Source organism: Heterodontus francisci, chromosome 5, assembly GCF_036365525.1.
Source record: "Heterodontus francisci isolate sHetFra1 chromosome 5, sHetFra1.hap1, whole genome shotgun sequence".
Lineage (NCBI taxonomy): Eukaryota > Metazoa > Chordata > Chondrichthyes > Heterodontiformes > Heterodontidae > Heterodontus > Heterodontus francisci.
In genome coordinates this window covers 15,910,737-15,933,930 of record NC_090375.1, presented here as the reverse complement: position 1 = coordinate 15,933,930, position 23,194 = coordinate 15,910,737, and the positions used below count along the sequence as shown (strand labels likewise).

Genomic DNA, 23,194 nt, shown 5'->3' with positions numbered 1-23,194 from the left:
CACAGTGTAGGCATGTCCCCACAAAGATAAAGGGTGGTACTGCCAAATCTAGAGCCCCCAGGTTATCTAGAAGCTTACAGGGTAAGATAAAGCTGAAAAAGAAAGCTTATGACAGTCACAAATATTTTAGAAAGCCTGGAGGAGTATAGAAAGTGCAGCAGTGAAGTAAAAAAGGAAATTAGAAAAGCAAAGAGAGGACATGAAAAATTATTGGCAGGTAAAATCAAGTAAAATCCAAAGATGTTTCATCAGTACATTAAGAGCAAGAGGATAACTAATGAAAGGGTAGGGCCTATCAGAGATGTACAAGGGGTATCATGCGTGGATGCAGAAGATGTGGGCATGGTTCTTAATGAGTTTTTTGTCTCTGTCTTCACAAAGGAGAGGGTGATGCCGACATTGTAGCTAAAGAGGAGGAGTGTGAAATATTAGATATGATAAGTATAATGAGAGAGAAAGTTCTAGAGGGTATGACATCCTTGAAAGTGGATAAGTCGCCAGAGCTGGATGTATTGCAACCCAGGTTTTTAAGGAAGCCAGGGAGGAAATAAAGGATATGCTGAGGATCATCTTCAAATCCTCACTGGATACGGGCGAGGTACCAGAGAATTGGAGGTCTGCAAATGTTGTACCATTCTTTAAAAAGGGGGCTAGGGATAGGCCAAATAATATAGGCCGGTCAGTCTGATCTCAGTGGTGGGTAAAGTATTAGAATCAATTCTGAGAGACAGGATAAACTGCCACTTAGAAAGGCACGGATTAATCAGGGATTGTCAACATGGATTTGTTAAGGGAAAGTCATGTCTTACTAACTTGATTACATTTTTTGAGGAGGTAACAAGGAGAATTGATGAGGGTAGTGCAGTGGATGTGGTTTGCATGGATTTTAGTATGTAATTTGACAAGGTCCCGGGTGGCAGATTGGTTAGAAAAATGAAAACCCATGGGATATAGGGGAATGTGGCAGGTTGGATCCAAAATTGGCTCAGTGACAAGAAACAAAGGGTAGTAGTCGAATGGAAAGCTGTTTCCAGTGGCGTTCCACAGGGCTCAGTGTTGGGTCCCTTGCTTTTTGTGGTATAAATTAATGATTTGGACTTAAATGTGGGAGGCATGATCAGGAAATTTGCAGATGACACAAAAATTGGCCGTGTAGTTGATAGTGAAGAGGATAGCTGTAGACTCCAGAAAGACATCAATGGTTTGGTTGAGTGGGCGGAAAAATGGCAAATGGAATTCTGTCCAGAGAAGTGTGAGATAATGCATTTGGGGAGGGCAAAGAAAGCAAGAAAATACACAATAAATGAGAGGATATTGAGAGGTGTAGAAGAAGTGAGAGATCTTGGAGTGCATGTCCACAGGTCCCTGAAGGTGGCAGGGCAGGTAGATAAAGCGGTGAAGACGGCAAATGGAATGCTTTCCTTTATTGATCAAGGTATAGAATACAAAAGCAGGGATGTAATGCTGGAACTGTGTAAAACGCTGATTAGGCCACAGCTGGAGTATTATTACGGAAAGGACATAATTGCTCTGGAGAGAGTACAGAGGAGATTTACAAGAATGTTGCCAGGGCTTGAAAGTTGTAGCTATGAGGAAAGATTGGATAGGCTAGGGTTGTTTTCCTTAGAACAGAGGAGGCTGAGGAGTGACTTAATAGAGGTGTACAAAGTTATGTGGGGCCTAGATAGAGTAGACAGGAATGACCTGTTTCCCCAGCAGAAAGGTCAATTACCAGGGGGCACAGATTTAAGGTGATGGGTAGAAGGATTAGAGGGGACATGAGGAAAAACTTTTTCTCCCAGAGGGTTGTGGGTGTCTGGAATTCACTGCCAGGAATGGTGGTGGAGGCAGAAACCCTCAACTCATTTAAAAGGTACCTGGACATGCACCTGAAGTGCTGTAACCTGCAAGGCTATGGACCAGGTGCTGGAAGGTGGGATTAGATTGGGCAGCTAGTTTTTTTCGGCTGGCACAGACACAATGGGCTGAATGGCCTTCTTCTGTGCCGTAAATTTTCTATAGTTCTATGATAATGTTCGATAAAGATCATTATATCAAGGAGTCATATCTTATTACACGAAATACAAAGAGATGTCCAGAAATCTTATTTATGTGCAAGGGTTATATCACTCTTTCAAATCGCATATTAATAAATTTTTTTATGCTCATTCTTTGGCCTTCATTGACATACCTTTTATTCCACTGACTTTTGTTAAAGTGCCATTGGGATTAGCTTCATTGTAAATTCTGACCCAAATGTTCAACTCATCCATCTCACTTCCACTGTTGAAAGAATAGAACTCCAAACATTGAAAGCCCCGCTTCGGGTAATAGATCCTGCTTTCCAAAAGGGCCTTCTGTCCCACCTGACCAGTACTGCTACTGAAGTGCATAAAGTATCCGATACCTGCCACATAAAAGGATTGAAACATCAATTGAATAAAGTGACCACTATTTTTTCTCCATTTTAATGAACACATCATTCATATAACATGATATATATATTTGACAGCATAACCTCCTTTCAGCATATATTTGTCAAATTGTGTTTTCCAAAGATCTTTAAACGAGATCAAGGCAGGGAAAATGAGCAGGTGCTCATCCCGTCAGTTCTGCCCAGATTGCATCTACCGAGGCTCTTCAGTATTAACGCTGCCTGAGTTTACAGGGTCAGTGGAGGGAGTCTCTTTTGTATGGGGCATCATTTCAGTGACTGGCCACCATCAGAGGGGAAAGTCAAGCCCCCACTTCCATAATGTTATCACCCATCAGCAATTACCGCTGCACATGAGGGAATGTGCGAACTAGACCCCAACGGCTGGATTTTAACAAGGCCTCAATGTCATGATCCGTGGCCCTTCGGGGGTGGAGGGGAGGGCCTGAAAATGGCTCCAGAAGAGGCCCACCAGGTACCTTGACGCCAGGAGGGCTCGGACCACAATTTAAATATGCAAATCAATAAAATTAATAATTTAAATACACTTACCTGAGAAATTGAAGGCCCGTCATGATCTTCGGTAAGGCGGTCAGAATTCCTGCACCTTCAGATCCCCGTCCAGGGAAACAGTGCACCACTTTGGTGGGGAGGAGAGAGGAGGTATGTTTATCAGTGCGGAGGGGGGGGGGGAAATGGGTTAAAATACACTTAATGGGTGTAGGGGATAGTGGGAAGGGTTGAACCTTAAACTTTGTGCAGTTTCTGGGGGTAAGGTCAGATGTAAAAGGTAAGTGAGGGAAGGGCAAATAGTTAGCGTAATTGTTATTGGAGGGATGGGAAAGGGGCATAAGAAATTTATTTATTTAGTTTTGGGAGGGATCTTTCTTTAAAAATCATTAATAAACATCAATCAGTCTGTCTTGCCATACATTCTCAGGAGTGGCTGACATCAGAATGGTGGGATTTAAATCAGGCTGGTGGTTAAAATCTGCTGTGCCTTCGACTCCCACTCCCACGCATGAATGCTGTCTATTCCCACCTGGAGTTAAACCCACCCTCTTATCTCCATAAACAGCACAGACCATCTGGGCCGAATGGCCTGTTTCAGTGCTGCAAATTCTGCGCAAATCTATATAATCCGAACAGCACATGCTATTCCACCAAGGAAAGTTTGCAGGGCTGTGGGAGAAGCGAGCAAGGGAGTGGGACTCATTGGATAGCTCTTACAAAGAGCCAACCCATACTCTGATGGGCTGAATGGCCTCCTTCTGTGCTGTATGATTTTATGTTCCAGTGTTTCATTTTCTGTTTCTAAAAGGCACCTTGTGGGCTTCTCTGCCAATCTAATGCCAATTATTTTGAAGCGGTTAGGTGCAGTTTTGAGTTGTGGGCACACATTTGGCAAGAGCTAGGTTGGGGCTGTGGGAAATCATTTCCTAACATAACGCTTTATAATGATGAAACTGTATTGCTTTACCTTCACAGTTACCGTTGTTGGTGTGGTCTTGGTCAGGTCCTGGCAGGGCCTCGGTAACATGTTGCCAAACTGCACCGTTTTCTGGATGTTGAATCATGCCGCAAATACTTTCCAGTTCAAAACTGCACCTATCTAAAAAGCTAAGTGAGGACGCTAGCAAAAAAAACCAGAAAGGTGAGAGTTTATCTTTTACTTCAACAACAGCTACTTGCATTTATATAGCACCTTTCACAACCACAGGACATCTCAAAGCACTTTACAGCCAATGAAGTTGTTTTGAAGTGTAGTCACTGTTGTAATGTAGGAAACACGGCACAATTTGCACACAGCAAGCTCCCGCAAACAGCATTGTGATAATGACAAGATAATTGTTTTTGTGATGTTGGTCAAGGGATACATATTGGCCAGGACACCAGGATAACTGCCCTGCTCTTCTTCAAAATAGTGCCATGGGATCTTTTACATTCAACTGAGAGGGCTGACAGGGGCCTTGGTTTAATGTCTCATCCAAAAGATGGCACCTTCGACAGTGCAGCACTCCCTCAGTACTGCACTGGAGAGTCAGCGAGAGTCAGCCTTGATTTTTGTGCTCACGTCCTGGAGTGGGACTTGAACCCACAACCGTCTGACGCAGAGATGAGACGTAGCAAAATGTCCCAAGGCACTTAACGAGAGCATTCGTCAATAAAGAAAATTGACACTGAGCCACAGAAGGAGATATCAGGAGAGGTGACCAAAAGCTTTGTCAATGATGAGGTTTTAAGGAGCATCTTAAAGGAGAAAAGAGAGATAGAGAGAGTCGGAGAGGTTTAGGGAGGGAATTCCAGAGCTTAGAGCCCAGGCAGCTGAAGGCATGGCTGCCAATGGTGGAAGCGATTAAAATCAGGGATGTGCAAGAGGCTAAGATTGGAGGAGTGTAGAGATCTTGGAGGTTTGTAGGGATGGAGGAGATTACAGAGATAGCTTCAAGACAAATGAGAGTGTAGGCCAACTGCCTCCTACAGTGAAAGATGGTTCAGCTGTAGCTCGGGGACTCCTAATATATCAGACCTTATGTATGCAGACCTGAGGAATGTTTGCATGGTTTGACCCTTTCCCTTCAGAGTTCTAATAGTGGCCACATCACCGTGGATGGTGCTGAGCAAAGCCTTGTGTTTCCTTATGGTGGAGGGTTGGTTGGGGGAGGGGGGGGGGGGTGGCCGGAAGAGGAAGATGGAGAGAGAAAGATTTCCCACTGGGCACTCTTGCTAACTTCTTTTATAGAACAATTGGCAGGTGCCTGAGAGGAGGTTATTTGTTGATTTCCTCTCCTCTGGCCCAAGGAGTAAATCTGGGGGAAAAGTTAAACAATAATTACTCTTTAAAACAAAAGGATAATTGATAAACTAATATAAAGCTTTAAAGATCCCAGAGCACCATTTCAAAGAAGAGCAAAGGAGTTCTTGATTGTGGCCTGGCCAATATTTATCTCTCAATCAGCATCATTAAAATAGATGATCTAATCATAACCATTGCCTCTTGTGGGGGCTTGCTGTGTACAAATTGGCTGCTGCGTTTCCTACATTGGTGCTTTTGGGATGTCTTGAGATCAGGCAGGACGCTATATAAATGCATGTCTTTCTATCTGCATTCAAGAACTTCTTTTCCATAGTTTCATGTCTTGACAGCAGGGACATTCCAGCTGTGTCCTTGTTACACAGTGATATTTGCTCTGTCTCATATGGGTACCGAGAGCTTGACATAAAAAAAAGCAATCCACATGCTGAGACATAACTAAAAACATGGTTTATTTTAAAAATTAATTTACAGGATTGCTGACATTTATTACCCATCCCTAATCGCCCTTAACGGAATGGCTTGCTAGGCCATTGCAGAGTGCCATCAATCAGGTTGCTGTGGGTCTGGAGTTACACATAGACCAGACGGTAAGGACAGTAGATTTTCTTCCTTACAGGACATCAGTGAATTAAATTGGCTTTTATGACAATTTAGTATTTTCATGGTCACCAATAGTAATTTTTTAATTCTGGAATTATTCACTGAACTTAAATTTCCCAGCTGCTATGGTGGGATTAAGAACCCATGTCTTCAGCTCATCAGTATAGGTATGAGGATTATTCATCCAGTAACATAACCATGATGCTACCATTACAGTTTGATCTACATAAGCACCAAGTTGAAGATTCATTGGTTCCAGGACCTGTGAAGCCTCAGCCCCCATGATCACCAAACCAATGTGTTTCTCGTCATTCCTTTTAGACTTGCTAACTTGTCGCAAATTCCACTCGCGTCCAATTCTATCCAAATCACTGGAACTCACTGCAGTTGTAGAGTCGGTTGAGTCTTTGAACATCATAGTCACTGAAATCTAACCGTTGTCCAATCACATTACTGAACTCTGCAATCTTGGTGACTATTGTTGGCTCAGAGCCATTGTTAAATGCTGTCGAGCTGTAGTGCAGCACAGAGGTGTAGTCATAAGGTATGTTGAGGTCAGTACTTTCCTTGTCATCATATTTATTGAAATTGTGCTCTTTACCTGAATTAATAACAACACAAGAGAACTCATCAACAAACAGCCTTGTGTTGGCAATGCCAATGATAATCTCTCTCCCCGGACAGAATCATCCCAGTTTACCATTTTCAATCCTGTCCCACATTATTGTGACATAGTCATCACGATCAGCTCTTGACTGCTCATGCCAGAATCCCAGTGCATGAAGGAACTCATGTTCAATGGTTCCCATTCTTTCACATCCCTCACCAATGGAGAGTTCCTGCCTCCCTTCTTGTTGGTTGCCAACAGAGGACCAGCACCTGAAAAGAAATGAATTCTTCATTTTAAACTTGCCCTTCTTACTAGTCCATTAACAAGTACAAAAGAAGTGAACAGTGCCAAAAAAAATAAATTGGCAGCTAGACAGGGCATTGGACAGACACTAGAAAAATGAAGCCGCATCTTTTGTTTCTGCAGTTTGTCGTATTTATATTGCTTCATGGCCTCGCCCCTCCCTATCTCTGTCATCTCATTCAGCCCTATAACCATCTTAGATCTCTGAGCTGCAAAAATTCTGCCCTATTGATCATTCCTGATTTGCAGCTCTCCATTGATGGCCATGTCGTCAGCTGCCTGGGCCCTAAGCTCTGGAACTCCCTCCCTACATCTCTTCACCTCTCTTACTCTCTCTCTCTCTCTCTCTCCTCATTTAAGTCACTCCTTAAGACCTACATCTTTGGCCAAGCTTGACCTCTCCTAAAATCTCCTTTTGTAGCTCAGTGTCATACTTTGTTCCATAATGCACCTGGGAAGCGCCTTGGGACATTTCTTTCCATTGAAGGAGCTATTTCAATGCAAGTTGTTGTTGCTGTGTTATTTTTCTGGTAGTGTATTCCTTGACTGGTGTTTCTTGTGGCAAGAAATTAATGTTTCAGCCAATGAAGTTTTGAGAGACAGCAAAGTACGACAGTAGCACAGCCTGCTGTTACTGAGTCCTGAAGACCAGTGTATTCTTATCTGCACCTAGTTAATGTTGCCATGCTAGTACTAAGGGACTCTGTAACTCCTGGGGTTCTGTTCTGGAATAACACAGAGTGACTTCTCGTGCCAAGTGCCATTTGTAAAAATGTAAATTGTGTGTAGGACGGCACTTAGTTGGATCACAGATAAAATGGTCAAGGACGTTTGCTGCCAATGCTGGACTGTGATTGACAGCCAGGAGCTGCTAATGTCTGTGGAACTATAACCATCCTTCAGGAAAGAAAAGAGATGATAGATGGAAAAAGTGATTGTTAAAATAACGAGATTGAAATAAGATAGAATTAGGGAACATAAAATGCCGATTTAACTCATATAACCTATACTAAAAGGCATTTGGCAGTACAGAACTTGAGTCTGTTTTCAAAGCTTTTCGTCTTGCACTCATCAGGACAATCTGCAAGAATAACCAATGTAAGGGAAAACAACAACTTATACTGCTTGAGAAGAGAGTGCTGATTGGTTGGAAAGTGAACTCTAATTGCTAGAGGCGTTGCCATGGCGAATGCTGCAGTTTACAGTGACTGACAGTTAACTGCCGAGCTTTGTTTAAACTTTAAACCAAGCAGCTTGACTCGGATTGGTCAAGGCATTCCCTGAGGAATGAACCAGCGAATGGCTGTCATTTATTTTGTTCAGCTGAAACAGGTGCACTGTTTGTACGTTCTTTCTGTCTGCAAAGAACAGGGCCCTGTGTATTAATATACGTAGCTTCCAGTACACGCAAATGTACCACGCTGCCAGCCCTACTGACAATCTTAAATTGGTTGTCAGCGTAATTCCTATCACACTGCTGATTATTTAGCAAATGTTGTCCAATTGTGGAATCAACAACATGTCCCTTCTGCTGTTCCTAACGGGCAAGGCATGGGCCGTACCCAACCAGCCTGTGCTTGCAAAACTCAAAACACAGTGCATTCAGATAAAGAGCGTTTCATTCTGTCTTTCCATCATTTTTTCCTACTCTGACTTTATTTGCTGGTTCACTCTTATGTTTGTATGGTCTGTCCCTTTCTGTCGCACTCTGGTTATCATTGCCCGTATTGCTATCCTGCATTATTGTCTTGCCCTTTCTCATTAACTTTCTAAATTTCCCCTCAACTGAACTCTCCCCCAACTATTTAGTTTAAAACCCTCTCTACAGCCCTAGTTATATAATTTGCTCCCTGCTTTTCTTCAGATCGTGCCATAGGATCTTTAAGCACCAGCTGAACTATTGGAACAGGCTCCGTTTAACATCTCATCTGAAGAGCAACATTTCTATCACTGTAACATTTGCCTCACTGTGACACTAAAATGGGGAACTGAGTATTATAAATTTTATTATTTTATTTTAAGATACAGCACTGAAACAGGCCCTTCGGCCCACCGAGTCTGTGCTGTCCATCAACCACCCATTTATACTAATCCTACATTAATCCCATATTCCCTACCACATCCCCAATCTATACTAGGGGCAATTTACAATGGCCAATTTACCCATCAACCTGCAAGTCTTGGGCTGTGGGAGGAAACTGGAGCACCCGGCGGAAACCCACACAGTCACAGGGAGAACTTGCAAACGCCGCACAGGCAGTACCCAGAATCGAACCCGGGTCGCTGAAACTGTGGTGCTAACCACTGTGCCACAGTGAATATACTAGAGTGAAACTTTTTCTGACTTTGTCTTGCAAAGAGGGAGATAGTCATACTTTACAGAGAGATCAACATGACAGTTCCGCTCGTGTCAGCCCTTCATCTCTTACGGGGATATCACATATTGTTCATGTTTCCATCTGCTCTCAGGGGTGTTAATGGGAATGAGCTGTGAAAGAAGCTGGCCTGTGGCCTAGATTCAGCCAGACATTTGTCAGGATGAGGTGATACACAACCCCCTCTGCCAGCACAGTTATGGTGCCCCCCTCCCTATGTCCTGCTTCCTCCTGCATAGCCACTTGTAATCACTTAAAAGGAGAGAGGTATGGAGTACTCACCTTGGCAGAATGAAGGAAGTCATTGACCATCTTGTGGCACTGCATCCATGTCCGGGGGAGAGCTACTGGCCTGTTGAGGCCTTGGTCAGCAGCGCAGGAGCACAGGGACCCCAGGCAGGGGGGGACCGCAGAACAGGGACCCCAGGCAGGGGGGGACAGCAGAACAGGGACCCCAGGCAGGGGGTCAGCAGCACAGGGACTCCAGGCAGGGGGGGACAGCAGAACAGGGACCCCAGGGAGGGGTCAGCAGCACAGGGACCCCAGACAGGGGGGGTCAGCAGAACAGGGACCCCAGGGAGGGGGTCAGCAGAACAGGGATCCCAGGCAGGGGGTCAGCAGCACAGGGACCCCAGGGAGGGGGTCAGCAGCACAGGGACCCCAGGCAGGGGGTCAGCAGAACAGGGACACCAGGCAGGGGGACAGCAGCACAGGGACCCCAGGCAGGGGGTCAGCAGCAAAGGGACCCCAGGCAGGGAGTCAGCAGCACAGGGACCCCAGGCAGGGGGTAGGCAGCACAGGGACCCCAGGCAGGGGGTCAGCAGAACAGGGACCCCAGGCAGGGGGACAGCAGAACAGGGACCCCAGGCAGGGGGTCATCAGCACAGGGACCCCAGGCAGGGGGTCAGCAGCACAGGGACCCCAGGGAGGGGGTCAGCAGAACAGGGACCCCAGGCAGGGGGTCAGCAGCACAGGGACCCCAGGGAAGGGGTCAGCAGAACAGGGACCCCAGGCAGGGGGTCAGCAGCACAGGGACCCTAGGCAGGGGGTCAGCAGAACAGGGACCCAGGCAGGGGGTAGGCAGCACAGGGACCCTAGGCAGGGGGTCAGCAGAACAGGGACCCCAGGCAGGGGGTCAGCAGCACAGGGACCCCAGGCAGGGGGGGACAGCATAACAGGGACCCCAGGCAGGGGGTCAGCAGCACAGGGATCCCTGGCAGGGGGTGCCAGCAGAGCAGGGACCCCAGACAGGGTGGGACAGCTGCACAGGGACCCCAGGCAGGGGATCAGCAGAACAGGGACCCCAGGCAGGGGATCAACAGAACAGGGACCCCAGGCAGGGGGTCAGCAGCACAGGGACCCCAGGGAAGGGGTCAGCAGAACAGGGACCCCAGGCAGGGGGTCAGCAGCACAGGGACCCTAGGCAGGGGGTCAGCAGAACAGGGACCCAGGCAGGGGGTAGGCAGCACAGGGACCCTAGGCAGGGGGTCAGCAGAACAGGGACCCCAGGCAGGGGGTCAGCAGCACAGGGACCCCAGGCAGGGGGGGACAGCATAACAGGGACCCCAGGCAGGGGGTCAGCAGCACAGGGATCCCTGGCAGGGGGGGCCAGCAGAGCAGGGACCCCAGACAGGGGGGGACAGCTGCACAGGGACCCCAGGCAGGGGATCAGCAGAACAGGGACCCCAGGCAGGGGATCAACAGAACAGGGACCCCAGGCAGGGGGTCAGCAGCACAGGGACCCCAGGCAGGGGGACAGCAGCACAGGGACCCCAGGGAGGGGGTCAGCAGCACAGGGACCCCAGGCAGGGGGGACAGCAGCACATGGACCCCAGGGAGGGGGTCAGCAGCACAGGGACCCCCGGCAGGGGGGACAGCAGCACAGGGACCCCAGGGAGGGGGGGACAGCAGCACAGGGACACCAGGCAGGGGGGACAGCAGCACATGGACCCCAGGGAGGGGGGGACAGCAGCACAGGGACCCCAGCGAGTGGGGGACAGCAGCACAGGGACTCCAGGCAGGGGAGTCAGCAGCACAGGGACCCCAGGGAGGGGGTCAGCAGCATAGGGACTCCAAGTTATTCACTCAAACCTCGACTCCAGCAAACAGAAGTGAGAAGAGTATAGGCAGCAGAGGAAGTGGAAAGGATGCACCAGTGTCAGGAGATAAAACCTTGAGAAGCAAAATGATGCTCTTACCCACTGCCTTTGAATACAGAGATGTAATTTTCTTCACCAGTCCAAGGCTTATAATCAATGCAGGATTTGAGGCGATACTGCTCAAAAGCCTTTAGGATCATACCTTTCGCATTTACATCTACAGGAGAAAAAGAGTTTAATTGCCAGAGAGAATTGCTCACAAGTTGTTCACAAATATCCATACATCTATGTGTGTTGTCTTGCATGTGGCATTCCATTGCAATGTTCACCCTGTAAAGATTTTAGTCTTACATGCACAGTGGCGCAGTGGTTAGCACTACAGCCTCACAGCTCCAGCGACCCGGGTTTGGTTCTGGGTACTGCCTGTGCGGAGTTTTCAAGTTCTACCTGTGACCGCCTGGGTTTCCACCCGGTGCTCCGGTTTCCTCCCACAGCCAAAGACTTGCAGGTTGATAGGTAAATTGGCCATTGTAAATTGCCCCTAGTGTAGGTAGGTGGTCGGAGAATTGAGGGAAGGTGGGAATACGGGATTAATGTAGTATTAGTATAAATGGGTGGTTGATGGTCAGCACAGATTCAAAGAGCCTGTTTCAGTGCTATATCTCTCTATGACTCGATGCAATCTTGATTTAAAACTGAAGTTGTATTGACAACACCAATTATAGCATTTGAAGTCAGAATCCATGTGGAATAAGTCGGAGCCGGAGACAGTTGCCGAGGAAAGGGATGTGGCTGTGGGGGTGAGTTTCGGTAGCTACATGGTCAAAGACGAGATGGAAAACAGTGAGTAGGGAAAAGAGGCGAACGGAAATCCTGTTGGAGAGAAGGGCTAAACTTCCTCAAGGTGGGCATTCCTGGAAGAGACATGACGGTGAATTAAACACTGATACAAAAGCAAAATAATGTATATGCTGGCAATCTGAAATGACTCAGTTCTGATTGAAAGGTCACGGACCTGAAACGTTGGCCAGGATTTTATGTGGCCCCCTGAGGCAGGAGGGGGCACAGAGTATCATGACGGGAGTGGGGGAGGTGTGAGGTGTTGGAGTGCCCGCTGCCTCCCTGTCACCAAGCGATCTTCCCGGGGGTGAGATAGCCCTCGACGACGGCCTTCCTGCCCAGAGGCCAATTGACGTTCTTAAGTGACCTATTAACCGTCAATTAAGGGCCTCTTCCCACCGCCACTGGGATCTTACCAGCGGCAGGGTGGCCTTGATCATGTGGAGAGGACGCCTTGTAAAACGAGGCATCCTCCCTGCAAGCTTAGGGAGTGGGGTCCCTCCTATATGGGAAATCTGTGGTCCACTGAGGACACCCTCTGGGAACCAGTTTATCCTCTGAGACACCCTTCCCCTTGGACTGCACGACCATTCCCACCTCATTCACCTTGGGCCCGGGGTTCCAGCGCTGGGCCTGGATCCAAGGCCTCTGCAGTACCGGCAGTGGCCACCACTCCTGCAGAGCTGCTGGCCCTCTGTTGGTCAACAGCTATTGGAGGTGCAATCCCCTTTAAATGGACGGAGAACTCGCTACCAGAAACTTAAATTTAAAAAGACTGGAGAATCACTCCGGGGGTGGGGGTGGGGCAGTGGGGTGGGGGCGGTGGGGGCGCAGGGTTGTGATCATGAAACGGCAGAGGAGAGGTTACCCCTGTCTTTTTAGCCTGGTGTTGGGAGCTCAACCTCCAGCACAAAATCCACCCCATTAACTCTGACTCTCTCGCCACAGAGGCTGCCTAACGTGCTGAGTGTTTGCACCATTTTCTGTTTTATTTCAGATTTTAAGCATCCGCTATATTTTGCTTTTGTACCAATGAGATTTTGAATTCCACTCTCAGTCTGAAATCGCCTAAACTCAGTGGTTCTTTGTGACCCTGTTTACACAGATTCCTTGGGTAGTCCCTGACTTAGCTTCAACATATAATGGCTTGAAAGTAGAAGGGTGGATCACTGAATTGTGCATGGTTGATGGAGATTTACCGGTAACTATTGAGTTGACAACTTTAGGGATTTGGTTGACGGATTAATAAAACTGATCAATAAACTAATTCAAGTAAAAAGGGAAATATAAAAACTACAAATCTGAAATTAGAAGCAAACAATGTTGAAAATGTACAGCAAGTCAATCAGCAGCTGATATGTAAATTAATTATAGGAGTTTACCACAATTTGGTTCCAATCTTGCATTAGAATCCAAACATGACAAGAGCCTGCTTTTCAGATGATGATTAATTTTTTTTTCAATAAACCAACTATTTACAATCTATATTAAAGGCCTGGGTGAAGGGACCGAGTGTAGTGTGGCCAAATTTGCTGATGATACAAAAATAGGTGGGAAAGCAAGTTGTGAGGATGACACAGAGGGCTGAATTTTCTCCGAAGTTGGGAACGGAGGCGGGGGGAGGGGCTCCAAAAATACTGGCGCCAGGTGGGGTGACAACGTCAAAGATGGGGCTCCCCATCCCCCCCCCCCACCCATCATTGAGGCCAATTAAAAAAGCTTGTTTAGAGCTTGATGGAAGGGGAGGGTGGAATATTTAAAGGGGCAAACGAGTTTCAGAAGCTGTCATTTTCTGAACAGCTGAGGGGAGGTGGGTACACAGTGCGGGGCCAGTCAAGGCTGCCCCAAGGCATCACCCCAGCCCCATAAGAGGGTCAGCAGGAGCAAAGGGGGACGGGGCATTTGGTAAGGGGGTGCTCTTGACACTGCACAGGTGGCTGGGTGAATTGGCACTCAGTGCCTGGGCTTGGATCGAGGTCGGCACCCCCTCTGGCATTGCGGGGGGAGAAGAGTAGGGGGCAAGGCTGCCAAGGACAATTGGGCAGCCACCTGCCCAGAAGGAAGGCTCAAGCTGGCATTGGAGGCACAGCTGTCAGATTTCAGGGCCCAGTGGCGATGAGGGGCAACACAGGGAGGGCAGAGCCCCGGGCATTAGGAGGGCACGGGAGAGGAAAGAGCGGCAGGAAGGCAGTGGAGGCCAAACCCCCAACACAGGGATCTACTGCCGAAGACGGAGCTACCTGGAGAATGCTGAGATCCAGTGCTGTGGGAGACTGCGACTCTCCCGGCAGATGGTCACAGACATCTGTGACCTCATCATTGGGGATCTCGCACCTCGCGGTACTGGTCACCAATGCCCTGCCAAAGGCCGTCAAGGTGGCATCTCAAAAACAGCTGCATACCACTGCATCTAGCTGCTCACTGATGCCCTCTTTGCCCGAACTGGAAAGTACATTCATGTAATGACAGACATGGCCTCACGGGGACAGAGAGCATTGGGTTACTGGATTCCCCCAGGTGCAGGGTATCATCGATTGCACCATATGGCCATCAAGGCACACAGCGACCAGTCAGTGACGTCCATCAACAGGAAGGCCTTCCACTCCTTCAACGTCCAGCTGATCTGCATGTGTGTCCTTGCTTTCTGGCAGCTGCCATGACTCCTTCTTCCTCTACCAGCCCTGGCTGCCTCAGATCTTCACTCCGCCCCCCAAAGTGTGTGGATACATCCCAGGAGACAAAGGGAATCCCTTGAAGTGGTGGCTACTGACCCCTCTACGAGAGCCCCAGACAGAGGCACAGAGGCGATACAACCAATGCCGCTTGCTCAGCAAGCCAACCATTGAGCAGGCCATCAGACTTCTGAAGATGCCATTCCGGTGCCTGGACCGGTCGGTGGCACCTTCCAATACCCTCCTGTAAGGGTCTCAGTCATTGTGATGGTCTGCTGCACTCTCCATATGGCCCTGCAGAGAGGTGTGCACCTTAAGGACAGTGGGGGAGTAGACTGTTCATTGGGGGAGGTGCAGGAGGTAAGAGAGGAGGAAGAATTGGAGGCTGAGGAAGATGATGTTGAATAGAGAGTTTCCCCTGCTGCGAGACAAGGTGGCCTCCTCCTGCTACCCTCTGGGAAGAGGACCTCCCTCCTCTCCCTCACGGCCTCCAACATTAGATCTAGGCCGGCATCGATGAAGCGACGGGCTCGCCTGCCCCAGGTGCCAGGCCTCTGTCTCCCCTGTGACATCTCGCTTCCCTCTGGTGAAGTGGAAGGCTTTGGCACAAACCGCAGATCTCTCCCTCAGGACAACCAGCAGCCTCAATAATGGCTGCCATGGGGAGTCCAAATCAGTCCCACACTTCATCTGACCTGCCTCCATTCCGACCCCCACTGGCTCTAACTGAACAGGAAACCCGTCTCCATATCAACTGAGGGCTCACCCTTGTGAAAATCTGAACTTTAATCAGTTTCCCAGCAGAGGCGGGTTTCTGACCCGAAAACAAACCCGGCTCCTGTTTCTCACCTCTGTGGTGAAAATTCAGCCCAGAGAGTCTGCAAAAGGATTTAGATAGGTTCAGTGATTGGGCAAAAATTTGGCAGATGGAGCATAATGTGGGAAAATGTGAGATTGTCCACTTTGGCAGGAGGAATAGAAAAGCAGAATATTCTTTACATGCAGAGAGACTGCAGAATGCTGTGGTCTAGAGAGACCTGGGTGTCCATGTACAAGAAACACAAAGGCTAGGATTTTATGCTGCCGATGGGGGTCTGGACGTCCAGAAAAAGCGAAGCCGAGAGCCCCGCGTTGCCTGTTCTGTGGGAAGCTCCTGAATCTAGTGTCAATTATTCATCAGATACTAGGAAGTTCAAGAAAGTGTTATTTACAGATTTGACACCTGCAAAATCTTTTTGACACAAATTAGCAATTGAAGGGTCAGCTTTGTGTAAAAGATTTAAAATACCATTTCGTTTTACTAAGAGGCTAATGTTATCATGTTAATAGATGAATTTGGCCACTTTTGTTTCCCAGGTTGCTGGAATGCTTCACAAGAGAGAGAAGAATAGACAATCTCTCCCTCCCAGCCTAATCTGGCTGATAAGGTGATGGTGGAAGGAATAAATGAGAGCCTTGATGTGGGGTGACAGCAGAGGAATGGCAATTCATTAAAACTTTACAATCAGTAAATTAAACGTAGATCTAAATGAACGCAAACATTGAGACAGCGCATTCAGAGAAATGCAAGTTAAAAAGGCAAAACTAATTGGTTGAGATCGGTATTAATACCTACTTAAATTATCTTCCAGATAGTATGGAATAGTTGTTGGCCATCTATATTTGTCATCTGTGATAGAGCTTCTGCCAATTTTCTGGTATCAAAAGAGACATAAACCAAGTCAGTCATCCCGTTCGCAATCATACGTATACGCGCTTCTGGAAGCACCAGCTTTCCTTAACTGTCTGCTGAATATTTACATTAAATATTATCGTTACCAGCTTACCTTGTCAATATTGATGTCCCCTTCGACAAGATCCAATCCTAGTTCTGCCGAAGATAAATACAAAATTAGAGGCACCGGAGGAGGTGCGAAAATGATTTACCAGAATGAATGGAGAACTGAGAGGTTATACCGATCAGGAAAGATTGAACAGATTGGTGCTGTTTTCTCTAGAAACGAGAATACTGAAGGGGGCGACCTGAACGAAGTATTAAAATGGATCAGAGAATTTGATAGGATAGACACCAACAAGATGTTTCAAGTGGTGGGGCAGTTCAAAGCAAATATGAAATAGTCACGAATAAATCCAACTGGGAATTCAGGAGAAAGTTCTTTACTCAAAGAGTGGTGAGAATGCGGAACTTGCTACCACAGGGAGTAGATGAGACGAATAGCATTGATGTAGTTCAGGGATAGCTAGGTAAGCACATGACAGAGCAAGGAATAGAAGGATATATTGACAGGGGGAGATGAAGAGGGGTGGAAGGAGGGTCATGTGCAGCATAAACTAGCATGGGCTAGTTGGGCTGAATGTCCTGTTTCTGAGCTGTAGATTTGATGTGATTCTATGTAAAATTATCTACAACATCAGAGTGCATTTATTGAAAAAAAAGTGATGTAACACAAAAATAGAGAAGTCAACATAGGTCAGTAACTATACCTGACTTCCCTGCACTCAGTCTGGAATCGCTCCGGATTGTAAGTACAGTGGACACTGGGAACCAAAATGCCGCCAGCAATCAGGGTCGCCAAGTTAAAGCAGGCTGCTGATCAGCTCAGACCTTACTGTGCATGTGAAGAGGAAGAGATAGTGATCCCAAACGGCGGAAGGTGAGGAAATTGGGATTGAGAAAACGTCTCCCATTTAAAACAAATTGCTCAACTCGCAGCATCTCAAAGCCACTGTTATACAGGCCGCCTACTCCAGATAGCAATGGAAAGATTGATCATAATTGATATCAAATGAATACACGTTACCTTCATTTATTTCAAATATGTCATGATCTAATCCACGGTCAACATCCACTTCTAAAAGAACAATGAAAATGGATTTATTCAGCGATTTTTCTCTATAACGGTTAAGAATATTACATTAGAATTGTGGAATGATACAGCAAGGAGAAGGCCATTCGGTCAATCGTGCTTCTGCCAGCTCTTTGAAATAGCTATCCAACTCATCCCATTTCCCTTGCTCCTTCCCCATAGCCCTGTAAATCTTTCCCTTTAAGTATTTATCCAATTCCCTTTTGAAAGACACTGCTGAAATTGTTTCCGCCGCTTGTTTCAGTCAGTGTATTCCAGGCCATAACGACCTGCTGCACGACAAAAAAATTCTTCGCAATTCTTGCCGTGCTTCAGTGCCAATTATTTGTACACAAACATTTTCTTTTTCTTTCAGGAATAACCAAACCTTGATGATTTTCTGCGTATACTCTAGCCTGTGTTAGACAGCTTTAGTATTCATAATGTTCAGCACTACACACAGGTTAATGTTTTTATCAAGGCTGCTCTTATACTGGGATCAGCTGCTGATGCCCATCAATCTTGGTGGCACTGCCTGGTGAATTAGTAAAGGAACAGAAGAGAATGCTGTGCTAAGAGTCTTACTGGTCTTCCTTACAGCACTGCTCCCCTGATGCCTCACTGTCCTCAAGGAAGAGCGCTTGGTAAATGTTTGTTTTGGTTTGTAAAGGATGCTCTTCTATGTTAAAGGCGCTATTTAAATGTAAGTTGTTGTAAAGGATAAAATGCATTAAGTCATTGAAGTGTTTAGAAATTCGAGCATGCATTGCTTATTTCACTGACATAAGGCAGGCACCAGACGGTCCAATATGGTGGTGCGCGTGTGATCTTTCTGTGTGGGAGGTGCCATGTTGCATGGCATCCAGGGCCTAAGCCAGAAGTATTAAAAAGCCCCATTAAAATATTTAAATAATGGTCCTACTCTGGTTGTAGGATCTTTTTGCGATATTGGTCTTTCCCAGCGCTTGACTTACCACACGATAAACGCGCTCAGAAACTCGTAGCACTAACAGGCAGCAAGGTACCTTCAGCACGCTGTTTAAAAGGTTCCTGAATTACACACAGGTTCGCTGCTGCTTTGTTCTTTTAGGCTGCGGAGATTATTTTGGATTATTTTTCTGCTCTCCACAACCGATTCCTGACTTCTACTGACAACTCTTTGCTATTACTGGCCTGCATTTGTCCATTGGAAAACAGTTTCACGCCAGTCATGGGTTGTCTGAGAGGTCTGCAGTTGGGTCTGGAGGATAAGGGGGAGAAGATAAGAAGACAGGAGAGAGTCGGAGAAGAGGGAAGAGGGGGAGGAGGGCACGGCGCAAGAGAGCAGACCCACAGTGAGTCTTCGGGGAGCACTTCACCGACCTCAACATCACTGAAGGACAATGTGTGAGGCTTCTTCATTCCAGCAGGAGGCCATCACTGAACTACAGTCACACAAAACACAGAACTTCAAAACAGCACGATTGAAGGAAATGTGAAATCAGATTTTAAAATTCTATTGGGGTTCAGTGATTTGGAGATCTACAGTAAAAGAAAATGCTGGAAAGTATTTGAAGAACTCTGGAAAGGGGCAGATAATTCCCCTGTGTGTACAAGCTAGCAGTGATTTAGTGTTGTAACATTCATTGAGCGAACCAGTTTAATGCAAGTTGATAGAGAGAACTTGGGGTGAATTTTAACCCCCAAAAATGGGTGGGTTGGGTCAGGTCAGATGTTAAAATTTGAAAGACCTGAAACTTGACCCCTGTCAGCCTCCAACCCATCTACTTCCAGGTTTAACAGAGGTAGAACAAGGGGCAGCAGCCAATCAGCTCCGAGGAGGCAGCTTTTCCACTTTAATGAGGTTGGCAGAACTGGCTTTGAGGGTTTAATAGCCGGCCTTGCGAAACCCGGCAGATGAAGGGAGGTGAGGACAGATTCGCAGAGAAGGTAAGTGCCTTTACAGCACGGCTTGGGGGCCAAGAGGAGCAGGAGCCACCCAAGCTTCTCCACCCCACATCAGACCTTCCCCAAATGAAGACCACGAGGGAGCCAGTGCTGGACCTACCTGCCCCTGTGGCCTGCGCTGGAATGCTCCCCACCTGACTGGAAGCCAAGCCTATCAATCAGGCTGACTTCAGGCGGAGAACCTGTCAAGGAGAAAAAATGCACAAGAACTCCATAGCGTGTGGGGAAAGACAGCTTTCTGGATTTCCCATCTGAAACTCCGCCCTCAGCCACCCCCCCTGGCCCCTCTCCCCGCTCCGTACTGACTTACATAACCCACCACAGTTAATATCCAGGTCTGAGAGTTAACAGCTTTCTGATATGTTAAGGGTCTAGTTAGCACCGCGTAAAGGTAAATCCTAAATTTGCCTATCCTAACATTTGAGCCCAGCGCCCATCGTTTTGGCCACAAAACAAACATTCAAAGGCAATGGTGAGATTTAGCAGAAGGGCGTTAAAATAGAAAATATTGAATGGTGGGAGCTCAAATCTTTCAAAATGTGCAGCAGAATGGGTTCATCTGTGTGGGCTGATTGTCCAACTCCTGTTACTGTTAAGAGTGTTATAAGGTGATTCTGCACCACTTTCGCAGGTTTTATTCCAATTGTCTGTGCAGTAGTCATGACGCACCCTAATTCTGAGAATGAGCAATGAATAAACCTGTGTGTTCCTGGAAAAGCACTGACAAAAACTAGGTCGAGAAAGGAACATCTCTCATAGTCAGTGCGATGAGATCAAATTAAACTCCTGGGCATGAATTTTCAAAACGTGGTCGGGAACCCATCACCCGGATGAATCTTTAAATATTCGTGACCTGATTGGACACCAAGCCTGCCTTCTGCCCAATCAGTGGCACCGAGCATCTGCAGGAGGTGGGAGCTGCCTGCCTGGCATAAGTGGCAAAGTCCATCAGCAGCCATGATGGGACCAGCCACTGCTGCTGCCTTGCCGATGAGAGCAAGCAGCTGCTCAGAGGACCAGCGGAAGAAAGAGGTCCTGCGCTTGTCCCAGGGTAAGATTCCCATGGGCCCAAAACATTTCATCTACCAACAATAAAGTTTGTCCTCTGCCCACTGTGAGCCCGACAGCTGTGCACTATCATGACCGGTCCAGTGCGGAACCCCCTGCCCCTTACCGTGCTGCTCCACGAGCTTAATGGGCCCTTAATTGGAGGCAAACGGGTTCCCCGCTCCCTCCCCCACCTCCCCTGCCGCCCTCACATTGAAAAGCGTGGACGGTCCTGGAGGCGCAGGTTCCAAAAACAACTTCCAGATTACGTCCACACCCAATCCCGACCCAGCGGCCCTTTGAAAATATGGCCCCTCAAATACATGTTAAGAGCCTGCTGCCAATCTCGGCGGCAGGCACAAGTAACAGCGGCCCACCTGTGCGGCTCATTTAAATAACCAGGGCAGCCCACCACCGCTCCCCCCCCCCCACCAAGTTCGTGGAGGGTGCAGACTGTCCATCCCCGGCAATGGTGTCAGCTGCCTGCACGCAGACGCTGGCGCCATTTTCAAAGGTCAACCAGCTCTGCCACCCAATTTAAATTTTTAAAGTCCTAACCCCCCCTCAAAATTAAATAAACACATTTTAGGCGCCCCTTTCACACACCCCCCCCACCAATAACAATTACAATAACTATTTGCCCTTCCCCCCAAAAAAACACTTACCTTCTACATCTGACCTTCCCCCCCCCCCCCAACAAACTGCACAAAGTTTAACGTTCAACCCTTCCCACCATCCCCAACAGCCATTACGTTTATTTAACAAATGTACCTCCTCCCCGCTCCCGACAAGTGTGGCTCCTTATTTCCCCAGACGAGGATATGAAGGCGCAGGAGTGCCAACTGCCGCACCAAAGATTTCAGTGGGCCCTCAAGATCGCAGGTAAGTCTATGTAAATTTATTAATTTTATTCATTTGAATATTTAAATCGTGGTCCCGTCGCCCCGCAGCAGGAGCGGGGGTGGTGGGGGGGCCGCCACAGAACCTCACTGTTGCCGGGAGTACTGGGCTGGGCCCGCCCGACGTTGAGGTCCGTGGCGGGCCTCATCCGGAGCCATCTTCAGGCCCTCCCCCACCACAGAACTTGACACCTGAGGGAGAACAAAATCCATCCCACAGTGTGTTTCACTGATCACCTAATCGTTGTCCGGATTATTGCTGGTGAGAGTCTAATGAGAGAAGTAAACAAGGTGACATCACTTTGTGACATTCCTCACTGATGCCCAAGTTAATTTGGGGTAGCAGTGAGTTCAGATATAAAGAACGGTTAAGATAACAAGATAACACCACTTCTGTTTGGTGAAATGGATTAGATTTCAATGTGACTTGATTGAAGTTTTCGATAGTAAACAAACTAGAATATTTACATAAATGTACATAAATTTATTTACATAAATATTTACATAAATTTACATAAAAGTCTTACTTTATAATGAATTAATTACAAAGTTCAATGAGCAGTGTGTAATATTATGAAGAGAACTGACAAATTGTTCACTTTGGCAAGGTGCACAAATACCAAGAGACACGACAAGAACAACAACTTGCATTTATATAGCGCTTTTAACATAGTCAAATGTCTCAAGGCATTTCACAGAATCGATTAACAAATAAAATTGAACACCGAGCCATAAAAGAAGATATTACAAGATGACCATAAACCCCCACTATCTTATCTAATCTTACACTGGTATTCTTGAAATATCTTGTGCTTTTATGTAAAATATCTGGTCATTTTTACAAACAAATGAACATCAAACTTACCGATCACTCGTGACGTTGGCTAATGAAAACAGAAAGGAATATGCAAGTTAGAGGCCAGTGACGATGTTCTTTTCTGACAACGTCAGATGTTAAGTCAACATTTTCCACTGTACAAACCTAGTTGGTGAAATTACTTATTTTGACATGAGAATGATAAAGTTGAATGAAATATATTTGCTGTACATTCTCTTAGTGTCTTTGAATATATAAAATAGCGAATGTAACTGCTTTATTCCAAAAGGGAGGGAGACAGAAAGTAGGAAACTACAGGCCAGTTAGTTTAACACCTGTCTTAGGGAAAATGTTAGAAGCTATTATTAAAGATGTTATAGCAGGGCACTTAGAAAAATTCAAGGTAATCAGGCAGAGTCAACATGGTTTTGTGAAAGGGAAATCATGTCTAACCAATTTATTGGAGTTCTTTGAAGAAGTAATGTGTGCTGTGGTAAAGAGGAACCGGTGGATGTACTATACTTAGATTTCCGTAAGGCATTGATAAGGTGCCACATCAAAGGTTATTGTGGCAAATAAAAGCTCATGGTGTAGGTGGTAACAGATTGGCATGGATAGAGGATTTGCCAGCTGACAGGAAATAAAGAGTAGGCATAAATGGGTCATTTTCTGGTTGGCAGGAAGTAGCGAATGGTGTGCCATAGGGATTAGTGCTGGGGCCTCGACTGTTTACAATTTATATAAATGACTTGCATGAAGGTACAGTTACTAAATTTGCTGATGACACAAAGATAGGTAAGAAAGTAAGTTGTGACGAGGACATAAGGAGGCTACAAAGGGATATAGATAGGTTAAGTGAGTGGGAAAAGATCTGACAAATAGAGTAT

The 23,194-nt window shown here is 46.9% G+C and overlaps 1 protein-coding gene and 1 long non-coding RNA gene across 2 annotated transcripts in view; one reads left to right on the top strand and one right to left on the bottom strand.

Moving 5' to 3' along the window:
• Window positions 1–23,194, top strand: part of LOC137369746 (uncharacterized) — a 36,575-nt gene that overhangs the window by 6,307 nt on the left and 7,074 nt on the right. The window contains exon 2 of the long non-coding RNA XR_010975004.1: window positions 3,923–4,088. This is a non-coding gene — a long non-coding RNA (uncharacterized lncRNA). The remainder of the gene's footprint in view (window positions 1–3,922; window positions 4,089–23,194) is intronic.
• Window positions 1–23,194, bottom strand: part of mep1ba (meprin A subunit beta a) — a 50,769-nt gene that overhangs the window by 26,438 nt on the left and 1,137 nt on the right. The window contains exons 2-10 of the mRNA XM_068031140.1: window positions 22,356–22,374; window positions 17,553–17,603; window positions 16,578–16,621; window positions 16,367–16,445; window positions 11,339–11,456; window positions 6,553–6,731; window positions 6,235–6,453; window positions 3,915–4,067; window positions 2,192–2,407 (exon numbers count right to left, since the gene is read on the bottom strand). Of these exons, the coding sequence (XP_067887241.1) occupies window positions 2,192–2,407; window positions 3,915–4,067; window positions 6,235–6,453; window positions 6,553–6,731; window positions 11,339–11,456; window positions 16,367–16,445; window positions 16,578–16,621; window positions 17,553–17,603; window positions 22,356–22,374 (1,078 nt within the window). The remainder of the gene's footprint in view (window positions 1–2,191; window positions 2,408–3,914; window positions 4,068–6,234; window positions 6,454–6,552; window positions 6,732–11,338; window positions 11,457–16,366; window positions 16,446–16,577; window positions 16,622–17,552; window positions 17,604–22,355; window positions 22,375–23,194) is intronic.